At 34.8% G+C, this 12,311-nt stretch overlaps 1 protein-coding gene across 1 annotated transcript in view; it reads left to right on the top strand.

Annotated features, from left to right (window-relative positions):
* The window catches only part of TUSC3 (tumor suppressor candidate 3), a 136,223-nt gene that overhangs the window by 62,746 nt on the left and 61,166 nt on the right, over window positions 1-12,311 (top strand). Inside the window, exons 3-5 of the mRNA XM_010570055.1 lie at window positions 46-163; window positions 2,575-2,715; window positions 3,307-3,447. Of these exons, the coding sequence (XP_010568357.1) occupies window positions 46-163; window positions 2,575-2,715; window positions 3,307-3,447 (400 nt within the window). The remainder of the gene's footprint in view (window positions 1-45; window positions 164-2,574; window positions 2,716-3,306; window positions 3,448-12,311) is intronic.

Here is a 12,311-nt window from a genome sequence, read left to right as displayed (position 1 = left end):
CAGCAAATGCCACATGGATGTACATTTGTTTCTTTTCCTTAACAGGCAAGCTAATGAAGAATATCAAGTGCTGGCTAATTCATGGCGCTATTCATCTGCTTTTTCAAACAAACTATTTTTCACAATAGTGGATTATGATGAAGGTGCAGATGTTTTTCAACAGGTAAATGTTGGATACTGTAAAACATTCTTAATTTTTAAAACTACGTGTTGGTTTGCCAAATGATACAAGACATTATTTTCTGTATGTAGGTGTGTACCTCTGTGTTTTGTATGCAAATTCTTCCTGGTTAAAAACACCAGGCACTGCAGTTTCTATGACATTAGCGAAGACGGATTGTACCAGTAGCCACTTCTAGTATTTTCCAAGTGTAGTTTATAATGTTTGTTTATAGAATACATTATATGTATGCAACTTTTTTTCAACCAATTATTAATGTCATTTTTTAGAATTAAGTGCAATGGAACTAACATTTGCATTTAAAGATTTCCTTTATCTTTAGGGGAAAAAAGCTCTTAACTAAAACAGCCTTTAATTGCTCTTATGTAATACAATATTCTTCAGCTCCAGTAATATTTGTATTAGTCTGGAAGTTCTTCAGGGAAAAGAGAAGAGACTGGTTTAGATTTTATATATTGGCTATGAAGAGTGGAAAATCAATTGTTGGAGAACAGTCTAAGACCCTGTCTTAAATGAGTAGTCAAGGCAAAACACATCCCTTGAAAATTGCTACTAAATACTGACATGCTTTTCTCTGATATCTATCCGTTGATTGAAGCTAAAAATGCAGATTGAGAGGAGTGACAAGTTTTGAAGTTCTCCGTATTTTTAACCACCTTTTGGTGAAGTGAGTGACTTAAAATTTTCAGGGGAAAACTTTGATTTTTAAAATACTTAAATTAATAAGTTTAATTACTGTGTTTAGGAAATATTTTTGCTTCCAGTTGACATCTTAGAATGTACTGCGTAAAGAATAGTTATTAATGACTTAAGATTTTGCTTTAAAAATTTTAGTTCAAATAAGCTTTAAAATCATCTTAGATTATCCTACATGGTTACAATAATACAAAGTATGTTGTTTGATCTTGCCTGAAGCCAATCAATATGTATTAGAATAGTCCAGTCCAACTTATTGCTTGTGTAAAAGGGCAAAAGTTCAGTTTATTTTCAGGTGGTATGCATTTAAGGTCATGTAGAAGACCAAATTAGATAAAATATATAAGGTTTTGACTGTCTTTGAGAAATACAGTGTTAAGAATAAGTGAAACTAATGACTATTTTAAGGTGGATTTGGGGGAAATGTAGTTCTGACCTTAGGTTTATGTGTGCAAACAAGTTATGTAATACTGATGCCGTAGCAAAAAAAACCCCAAAGTAACGTGACTTTGATTTTTCAGCTTTTACTGTCTGTAGAGAAATGTCAAAGCAGTTGCAGACCACCTGCCCCCAAACTCTATACAATGTCAGAAGTTTTCTGTATCTCAGAATGTTTCTGTATCCTATAAAATGTTTTCTTAAACTATTTCAGAACATTTGTCTTAGCCTTTCTCAGAAAATTTTTTATTTCCAAATCAGTTCACTAAAGAAGAGGGCTATTTTTTGCTTAGATGGAAAATATTTTAATAGGTGGCAATTTCTATTGATAAATTCAGTCCTGTACTTGATTAAATGTGATGTTTTGGTAATGTGTTAAAACTCATCTTGCAGGAATGAAACAAACAAGTTTACTCTGCCTTTGTTACTTAAAGATCTCCATATTGCATCATCTTTAAGTATTTCCCCTGATTTTGTTTATGTTAATTTTCAGTTTTTCAAGCATTTTATTGCACTGTTTCTGAGATGGACTGAATACAGAAGAATTTTATATAGTAAAATTATATTCTCCTATACCACCTTGCAAAGTTGAAGTCAAAATTTGAAGTGGCAAATGTAAATGTAAATCTGTTTGTTTGTCACCTTTGAGTTTTCCGATATACCGTGAATAGGTCCAGTGACATCAATGCATGGATTAACAGTCATGTAATTTCTAGGCCAAGTTATGTAGTCTAACCTAGTTATCTAGGCCCTTCTGGATTTAAAAAAGACTAGTCATTAGTGGGTAGTCTGTCTTGAAGCCAGTGGAAGGCTAGAAGAATAGTTTAGTCTAGTTAACTTTGGACTGGTGAGAGCTAGGCAAGAGAAACAATGTCAAGCTATTTGAACACTTTTTTTCCTCCCTTAGAATTATAACCTAATAAACTTTAATAGATGGATGGGTGTAGGGTCTCTGTTTTACTAATTACAGGAAAGTTCTTACAGCACATGAGAACTTTAAAGCATAAGATACTCTTACTCAGAAAAGTTTGTGGGTGAAATACCTTGAATAATTAAACATCCCGAAGAATCTACTGGAAGGCATATTCTGAGCACTCTTTTTGCAGGACTATACATAAAGATGTATAAAAAGAGAGTAATGTATGGAGGCAAATAATATTTTTATGCTAATTAGACTTGTGTTGTCTTATACATAAAAGCTAAACATTTTTGATGATAGAGTTACTAATTTTTTTCTGCTATGCTTCCTGGTTTTATAGCTGAATATGAACTCTGCTCCGACTTTCATGCATTTTCCTCCAAAAGGTAAACCCAAGAGAGCTGACACATTTGACCTGCAGAGAATCGGATTTGCAGCTGAGCAGCTAGCTAAATGGATAGCTGACAGAACAGATGTTCATGTAAGTCTTTCTACAATTTTAAAAGTTGAAGCCAAATGTATCTGTATTTGTAGTCTGAGACAGGCTGATGACAAATTCCATCTTTCCTTAATACCTTTTTTCCCCTCAAGTGTAGTTTCTAGAACACATAAAAAAAAAAAAAAAGAAATGTGGTCATGGTACTTGTGGTAATTGCTGCAGTTTGCAGATTATATTCCATTTTTGTTGTGTTAAATTTTATGTAGTCTTATTCTGGATAAAAACAAGCAGTGATATTGTGAAAACCAGTTGTTAATAAGTAAAAGGTGCTTTTCAAAACTATATACAAACTGGATCGATCCAAAGGTAGCTGCTTCTAATTCAGACACAACCTGCAAATCCCTTGAAGAAGTAATGTTTTGGAGTTGGACAGTTCAAAATGATGCTTAAAACATTTTTCATATTATGTGCTTATTGAAGGAAGTACTGTTTTTCTTATTTTCTTATTCCCCTTTAGGGATTAGTCTTTCTGACTGTGAAACAGGATTTCAGGTGCTTCCTGTTTGTTTATATGGAAGATGATCTGTATGTATGCATTTATTTGCTATCTGTATTTGCATTTATCTTTTCCAGATTAGAGTGTTCAGGCCTCCTAACTATTCTGGTACAATTGCACTGGCTCTTCTGGTATCTCTTGTTGGTGGCTTGTTATATCTACGAAGAAATAACTTAGAGTTCATCTACAACAAAACTGGCTGGGCCATGGCAGCTCTGGTATGCAGATATTCCTTACTAATATGCTTTTATTAGTTTCTTATCTTAGCATATGTGTCTTCTTTATTTGCACAGTAAATTAAAAACCATTGCATTAATACGTTGTTCAGAATGGTACTATCAGACAAAGATTCATAATCTAGATTTTGAGGCTAATTCTTATAAGCAGCGAGTATCAGTTACTATGAGTGATTCACTGAAAATTAGCAAATTCTCTGATAGTTAGCTGCAGATTTTTGTTTGAACTTTAGCAAGAAAATATTTCTAATAAAAAGTGTTACTGATGTTCACTGCTATTGTTCAAATTGCCCTTTTTCGTAAAATCAGTAATGTTATGATTGGTTTAGTATGGATATTAATGTCAGACTGTATCACTTCAGAGTAACGAAAGGTTAAAAAAAGTATGTTTGCAAGAAAATTATAAAAGAACTAAGAAACAAAGAAAAAGATGGAATTCTTTCCAAAACTGGTTTCAGTAGTACTGGCCTTAACATTCCACTGTTAACCTAAATGAGAATAGGGTGATCTTATAGGGTTAACTCTGAGGAAATTCTAAAACTAGCCAATAGTCTGTTTGAAATATTAGTCAACTAAATACTCAAGGTCATAAATAATGAATTAAGGTTTAACATGCTTAATAGTGTATTGCAGTGTGGTTTTTTATATCATAGTTTTCAACTAACTGAGTAGACTGATGAAGAATGTGGACTGTGCAGCATAGATGTCTCAGTTTTAGATAGGAAATAGCATGCAAGGATGTTAGATGATGGTTAAGGTATATTCATAAGTACTCGTTACTCTGCCATCATTGTGACTGACAGAAGAGGAAAGCTCTGAGGAGCAGCATCTAAGGCTTAGTGTTCAGGGACATGGAGTCAGGAGCATGTTTATTATCAACACTAGGATAGTGTCTAGGGTTATCAAGTCCAATCCAACATCTTACAGCTTAATAGAGCTCCTTCCTTCTGTATTAGCAATATAGTAATTGAGAACAGTACTTTTTAAAAATGTGTCCATCTATTTTATACATCATAAGCCAAGCTTTTCTTCTTTTTCCATGTAAATGGTTATTCACTTCACCATTTTAAAGACTTTTTCTCAACTTGTGTCAATATGAATTAACCTTTCTTGAAAGCACATGGCTAGGATTGTAGATGGAATATGAGTTTACCTGTGCAGCAGCATTCATATTTCTCATCTAGGCTCCCTTTCCCACAAAAGCTTGGACCAGATGGTCTTTAGAGGTCCCTTCCAAACTGGGCTATTCTATGATTCTGTGTTACTTTAGCTCTGCTAGAAGAAGGTTACTGATATAACCTATAATCATTTTCACCTTTTCAAAGCCATGTGATATTGATGGTCTGCTGTTCTATTCCGCTTCAGTGAAAAGATACCTTATTTTTTGACACTTTCAACTGATAGGCCCATTGGCAGCCTTTATTACATCTGTTCAAAGGTGAAGTTACCTAATACCTGTTGGGCTTTAATTAATTTTTATATCTAAATGATTAACAAGATCTTAAAGCAAGCTCTTTGTTCAGAGTTCCTTAATATTTGGCATTACTCTTGAATAATGGCAACTGATAATGCTGTTTTCTCTCATGTGCTATCATAGCATTTCCTACTAGTGTACATGGCATACATTCTTTGTTTAAGCAGTTTGTTAATCTACACCATACATTGAAGAAGGAATAAAGAACAAGATTTCAAATAAACCACCTACAGGACTAGATTTCAAGTAGAATAATGTTTCCTTTTGATCTAGAGAGCCAGGGGCAGAATGTCTTCTTTCTTCCAGGATGTCATTTGGAACATACTGAGCTCTAGCACAGAGTTTTGACAGTTTTCCAAAGTAAGTCTGTCATATTGAGTTCCATGTATTTTTCTAGATTACCAGTACTTTTCAATGATAATACTTTTTAAAGATACACTACCACCAGAAAGCTCAAACTTGATATGTATCAGTCTAACTTTTTTTTTGACTCCTAACCTTTAGATATCACCTGTGTAAAATGATAATTAGCTCACCAAAATAGATGTTTGTGTCAAAAATCATATAAAGATATGGAATCAGTGGTACTTCCGTTGTTTAACCATGCACTGTGCCTCTGGAGACAGCAATTTTATTCCGATTTCATACCTCAGGGTTTCATATCAGAAGTTTAATGTTTGAATGTTTTGAGGGATTGGGGTTTTTTTTTGTCTTGCAGAAGTTAAAAATCAGTTTTTCAAATCAAGAATCATTCTATTACAATCTGTATTCAATAAACAGTTGAAGACATAATTAACTTCCTAATTAAATTAAGAAAATTAACACCTAATTGTTTCTTAAAATATTTGCTGTTCTTAGCAGCAGTTGGACATTTTACATCTGAATGTAACTGCAAATTGCAATGTAGAAAACTTATAATCACAATCAACTGAACTCCTGTGACAGGGTCAATGTCCAAATGTGACCAAACATTTAAAGAAATTGTATTAATGCCAATCATCCTGCTGATTGTATTGACAAGCAATAATAGAGTTAAAAAGAATTAAAATGGCATTAATGCCATTTATTGTTGTTGCTCATACTATTTCCTGTAAAATTTTGTTTACTTTAAAAATGAATAGCACTTAGAGGGTGTTTTAGAAAAAGGTCTTATAGCTGAAAGTATACAGCAATTAATCATGGTGTTGAGCCGATGCTTCCCTTTTTAAATCTTTACTGTTCTTTTGCCTTCACAATGTTGTCAAAGCCCCATACTGCAAAATGATGTTTTAGCAAAGATCGTGCAGTTACCAGAAGTCCTTTTGATTTTATTCAGATCTACATGGACATACAAGTCAATGTTCTAAGTTCTTTTTGGTGGAATCAGCAGGGACTGCAGATTGCAGGGTTTTGCACAGATGACCTCAGTTCTGTAAAATGACTAGAATATGTCAAGATCCATAGAAGAAAATGGACAATCATTAATATATTAATATATATTTTTATATATAACATTAATTATATATTAATGTGTTTTCATTCTAAGGTATTGTGTAGTTATGATTCTTACATGGTCCTTTTTTCTACCAGTAAAACTTAGAGCTTCTTTTCTCATAAAAGCTCATTAACAGGAAAAATGGAGAAGATGGTGTCTAGTTAAGGGGAACGAGTCATGCCTAATAAAATGCTTTTATGAAGGGTATAAATAACTAATAAATACTTAATTTTAAAGAATTATATTCTTCATGAATATTTTTTCCTTTTTGAACTTTAAAAAATAAATTATACAGGGAAAGCCTGGCAAGATGCATAAAAACTACAGGAAGCCCATGTTTTTGACAGGAGTATTGGCAATTCTTTTGTTCCTTATTGGCAGTTCTTTTTACGGATGTTGCAGTACTGAGAAAGCACAGGAGCTTTCTTCTAAAAGGTGCAGTTTTGGTTTTTGATTGTTTTGGGGGAGGTGTACTGCTAGGTAGCCAGCATTCATTAACCATATGGAAAATAACATTTTTCATTTCAGCTGAAACTCTTTCAAAGATATCCTGGAATTCAGTAACTGAAAACTGTGTCATTGCAAACAGTCAAGTCTCTTGTTTTCTTTTCCTTGTTTTTTCAGAGCTTCTTAGTTTGTTTTGAAGAGGTTTTTTGCTCCCAAATGTTGGATATTTTTATTTAAATGAAAAATGGACAGTGCCTCTCTGCCTGATTGAATGATCTGTTCCTAAAAATTAGAAAAAAAATTGCAGCATAAAGTGCCTCTGCTGTTTTTACTAGCAGGAGAACAGAGGATCCCAGAAATGTTGACTGAATTTTTATTTGATATCTCCATTGATACCAAAAAGTTGTCTCATAGCTAATATTTCCAGCACTGTTTTAGGAGAATATTTAGGAATGCAATTTTTAGTGATCCATCTAATGGTTTTGATAGACTTTCAGAAGCAAGACCAGAGCTTTCATCTCGCATGTTGATTCCAATGCCAGTTCACACAAGACTGTTGGATTGGTTTTGTCCTCAACATTAGACTGTGCAACAGCAATGCTATTAGCAGTTTCATCCCCTCATTGAAGCAGTGCAGTTTCTGGTAGTATCTTGTATGCCTTAGGCATTTTTACTTGCAACATTACCCAGAAGACTTTTAGAATGGCAAACCAGGATGACTGAGTCACAGTACATAATATCCCAAAAGATGTCTTTTGAGATCACATCCAAAATTTATCCCCTAGATTATTTTAGACTTTAATTGAAATCCTACTGACTGTTCATCTATGGATATTTTTCCCTCTGACATGCTAGCACAAAGATGAGGAAGGACTTCAGTCCTTAGATTTTTGCAGAGTCCTGTCCTTTCATACTGATAACAAGAAGCTATTCAGGTTTTGTCAAGACTCTTCATTTCTTAAGTAGAGAGAATAAAAGGTCAGATGGTATCAACTGGGCAAATTTCTAACATTTTATATAAGGAATTGCTACATTTTAGACAACAGTACTGGTGCTGAGAGTTTATCTGTTCAGTTGGCCAGAATGTGGGCTACTAGGGGGCTTTTTAAAGCATTTTCTTTAGAAGGCTACCACTGTGGTTTTCTGCAGGTAATTTTCAGTTTTATTTTATGTGTATATTTCAGACTTGCTTGTATACTTGTGGAATCTGGGAAAGCAAAGTCTGTGCTCAGGTTAGAGGGCAGCTGCCTAGGAGTTGACTCTATTGGGCAGAATATGTCAAGTCACTTGAATGAGGAGACAAAGCATGTGTTTACTGTTGTCTTAACAGTTAATGGTTATGAGAAATGTGTTCTGTGCTGATACACTCCACAGTACCTACACTGTACAGTACATTTATCATCAGTTATTGCTCCAAAAGAGCTTGAAGGGTATCATGGCTACTAGTGGCTTCTTTACCCCCTTTTGGGAATGAGGATAAAAAAATAATGTGTTTTATTCAAAGATGCAGGTAGAAAAAGTCATGCTTCTCTACGTGAGTAGATAGACATCTCAAAAGAACAGCAATAAATCCAGGTTATTAATTTCCTTTTCTTTCCATAGTTTGAGGTTTTAGAGATGCACGCTACCTTTTAAAGATACAGAAAAACATTCTCTTTGCTTGTGTTGTTCTCCCTGTCCTTGAATTGTATATCTCTTATTAGAGATAGTAATAAGTAATGGATCGTTATTTAGAAATTGAGTACAGATCTTGCAGTGCTGTAGCCTTTGTTGAGTACAAAAGCAAAATTAAACTGGATAGAAAGGATTACATTTCTATAAAACAATAATTGTGAGATGGCTAAAACTTACGTAGAACAGCATAGAAATTAAGTACAGAACTGGCTGCCTATGTCTCCCCTTTTTTTGAAACTGTGCTTGAATTTAACTATATTCATAAGTGAATCTAGAATGTCATTATTTTTCTTATGTTACAAAGTATTTGCCATGTTCTGGGGTCTAAACTAGCAGAGAGAAATCCAATGATCTGCTTTGTATGGTATCTGCTTGTAGGAAGCTTCACTTCAAAAGGCATGCCAAATGGCTTTTTAAGTCTCTAGTAATTTTGTTTAATAAACTGGGAAGTAGCGTTAAACAAAACTTATGCCTTTGAGAACGTGATATATTAAACCCGAATCATTTGACAAATCTTGCAAGACCAACAACAGTCGAGAAATTCTGCCCATGTACCTGTAAAGTTGTGTCTTGCTAGCAATTCTGTGTCCTGGTGGGACTCCTGGTGCTTATTTACCTTCTGTCTGCTCTTAGGAGCCTTGTCGTACACACACGAGTGTGCCACGGGTGAGCTCAAAGCAGTTTCCCTCAGGGAAACTAAGGCTAAAGTCATGTGCTGTGAAGCTATCAAGAAAGCACCACTTGCAAGTTGTTAACAAGGTCCTTGAGCAGTCCTGTCTACACATACAGCGTACTCACCTAGGACTGGTAGTAGGGGTGAACTTCATTGCTGCTAAAGATATCCTGTGGACATTTGGTCCTGGAACCATAATGTGTTGTAGCAAATCATTGTTCCTTCCCTTTCCATACTACACCAGCCAATAATGTAGATCTACTCTGCTTTTATCATTTAAATGCAGAATAAGCTACCTAAATCTGGAAGCTCTTAAAATAGCTAAACCCTGAACTCCCCTGGTAATTCAGGTGGCATTCAGCAGTTAAAGTGTTGTTGTTGCAGTGTGATAAGGAGAAAGAAGGGAGCAGGTGGATGAAAGGGGTGTCTGTGGTACTCCACTCTGTAGAACTGCTGAATACAGACTCTACTCTGGATAAGTGGAGTTGAAAATCTTTCTAAGTGCTCAGAGAAAAGTGCCTTGGCTTGAATCTTCTCCTGTTCTCCAGTTTTCATCCTTTGTACTTTGACAAGATTCAAGAAAACTGCAGAAAAGGGCCATTCTTCTGCATATGAATTTTTCCATTAAAATAAATACAATATAAACCCGTAAGGTAAATATGAAGACATTAATCACATGTTACAAGTTGCTCATTCATAGGAATGAATTTGGTGAAGTTTTATCCTGGGAAACACCAAGTCACAGTAATGGTGAGTGAACTAGGTGTTTTGGAAATTCTGGATCCCAAAGCATGGGTTCCTATGAAAACTATGGGGTTTGGAACGGTAAGCATTGTGTATCAGTGTGATGTATCATAGATGCATGCATCTGTGTAGAAATGTATAAATAATGGTGTGTATTTCAGGTCTATTTTACAAACAGTAGAAGTCTGTAGTTTCCAATGTTATTTTTACCTGGATGATCGTAATAGGAGAATATAGAACACAGCAAAATGAACTTGAATGTCAAGTGCTATCTGTAGCATACCAAATACTTGCCTAAGGGATATGGTGGAAATGCCCTCTTCTTAGGATACTTAAAATAGATGAAGAGTGAAAGAGGACAAGGGAGAAGCTGGAGAATGTTTTTTGGCTCCCCAAAAGGTCATTTTGAAATACACAGTAAAGAGGTGCATGGTGGAAGGAAATCATGGCAGATCCAGGATGTGGTGTACTATGTTAGTTTTCATGGTCATTAACAGTCTGAACTGGAAGAGTATGAAAGATGCCTTCAGGATAAACAACCATACTGATAACTCTTTCCTTTTCAATAATATTAATAGTTGGAATTCGTTTCTCCCCACTATTGTGTCTCCTAGATATTTTTTGGTTAGATGTTACCATGTTGTGAGACAGTGTATTTGTATTGGCAAACATTGAAGATCTTCAGGAATTTGAGAGATTTATCTGTTACAAAGTATATGACTTGTATATAAACTGGGGTGGTTTTTTTTTAATTGTTCCATATGGAAGCTGATTTGGCCCTAGAGAATGTAAATTAAATACAGTACCTTAAGAATGAGTAAAATTACTTTCATAGAAAACTCTCTTTCAGAGCGCCACAGTTTGTGTACTCTATGCATCTGTTTTCTTTCAGTGTTTTACCTTTCAGCTAACTTTTGGCCTTTCAAAATATCTCTTTCATCTCACTTTTTTTACCCACATTTTCAGTTTCTACACATTTGTACTTTCACATAAGCTACCTCCTGTGTGATTCATCACCAAAATTGCAGTATAAATTTATCTTCTAAAACAATCTGCAAGGTATAGAAATAACTATGTTACCCTTTTCCAGTAATGGAAGCACATACTTTCTTCAGTTTTTTCATATTATTAATTAAAACATAATCCATTTGCTAGTAATCACCACCAGTATGCTTTCATCTGCCATATTAATTACTATACTGTTACATTCCAAATCCTGTTAAGAGGAAAATGAAACACACCTTATATTTAAAGCCAAGAATCTGTTCTTTGTGTAATTGAAATCTTAACACTGCGACAAAGAATTATCATTAAGCTGGATCTGAAAATGTTTTTTTTCAATATTTTCTTTTTCTTTCTATTACAAGGGCAAAAAGTCTCATTCATAACAATACAATTAAAATTGTTATGCACACACTTTCTAGTATCTTTCCCTTTCTCTGATGTCATGGTTACTCTTCTACTGTTTCTCTCTGGTCTTGGGATCATTCATTGGCTTTGGTTTGGGGCAAGGGGGTGCTATGGTGAGTTGTCAGCATTCCAAGTTCTTTGCTGGGAGGAGTATGATGCCGCAGCTCTCTTCCTCCTTGCTCTAGGGTCCACTTGGAGCTACTTTTACCCTTTGTGCTTCCTTCACTGATCTGCAACTACATTTTACATCAAAATTTACTGGGTGAATGGGGATTGTCTTGCATACATTGGATGCTTGTCCTTTATTCTCTTCATTACCCCTAAAACTGGTTTTTACCAGCTCCCATGTCTGTGTTTCTTTAATTCACCATTGGCATAATATTTATAGGCTTGGGGTCTCCAGTGTAATCCTGTGCCCCCTTTCTTATAATTCCGTACTGGTACACTGCATCCTGTATTTCCAGTTTTGTTGTCTCTGCTGTCATCCCATGCCTATACTACATCAGTATGTGGGTCCTAATTATTTTGTCCTAGAGTAGAAAAAAAAATTATTATGCCATACAAAGATAAGCACAAGTAATGTAAACTAGGCATAGCCACCTGGTCTTTGGAAAAATCTCTGTTTCAGTTAAAGAGGTTAAAAAAAAAAAATCTAGGAAAGCCAAGACAGATTTGGATAAAGCCTGACAAGATTCAGTCCTAAGGCCTTGCAAAGTTTGTTCAGTTCATATTGCTAGAGGTGTCAATGCTGCATTTATGGGGTTAGAAAGCTACACTAGTTTATGTTTAATTCACAGATGTGTTACTAAGCATTCTTTAAAGAAAACCCTTTAAAGGGTTTTAGTAAACTCAGGTTTAGTTAACCATCACGGTGTGAATTTTTACATTCATAATCCATCTGCTTAAATCTCTGTGGCTATATGCTGGTGGGAATATTGATGTACAATAAA

This window comes from Haliaeetus leucocephalus, unplaced genomic scaffold, assembly GCF_000737465.1.
Source record: "Haliaeetus leucocephalus isolate CR32 unplaced genomic scaffold, Haliaeetus_leucocephalus-4.0 Scaffold284, whole genome shotgun sequence".
Classification (NCBI taxonomy): domain Eukaryota; kingdom Metazoa; phylum Chordata; class Aves; order Accipitriformes; family Accipitridae; genus Haliaeetus; species Haliaeetus leucocephalus.
The sequence above is the reverse complement of the archived record's forward strand: the minus strand, read 5'-3'. Positions and strand labels throughout refer to the sequence as shown.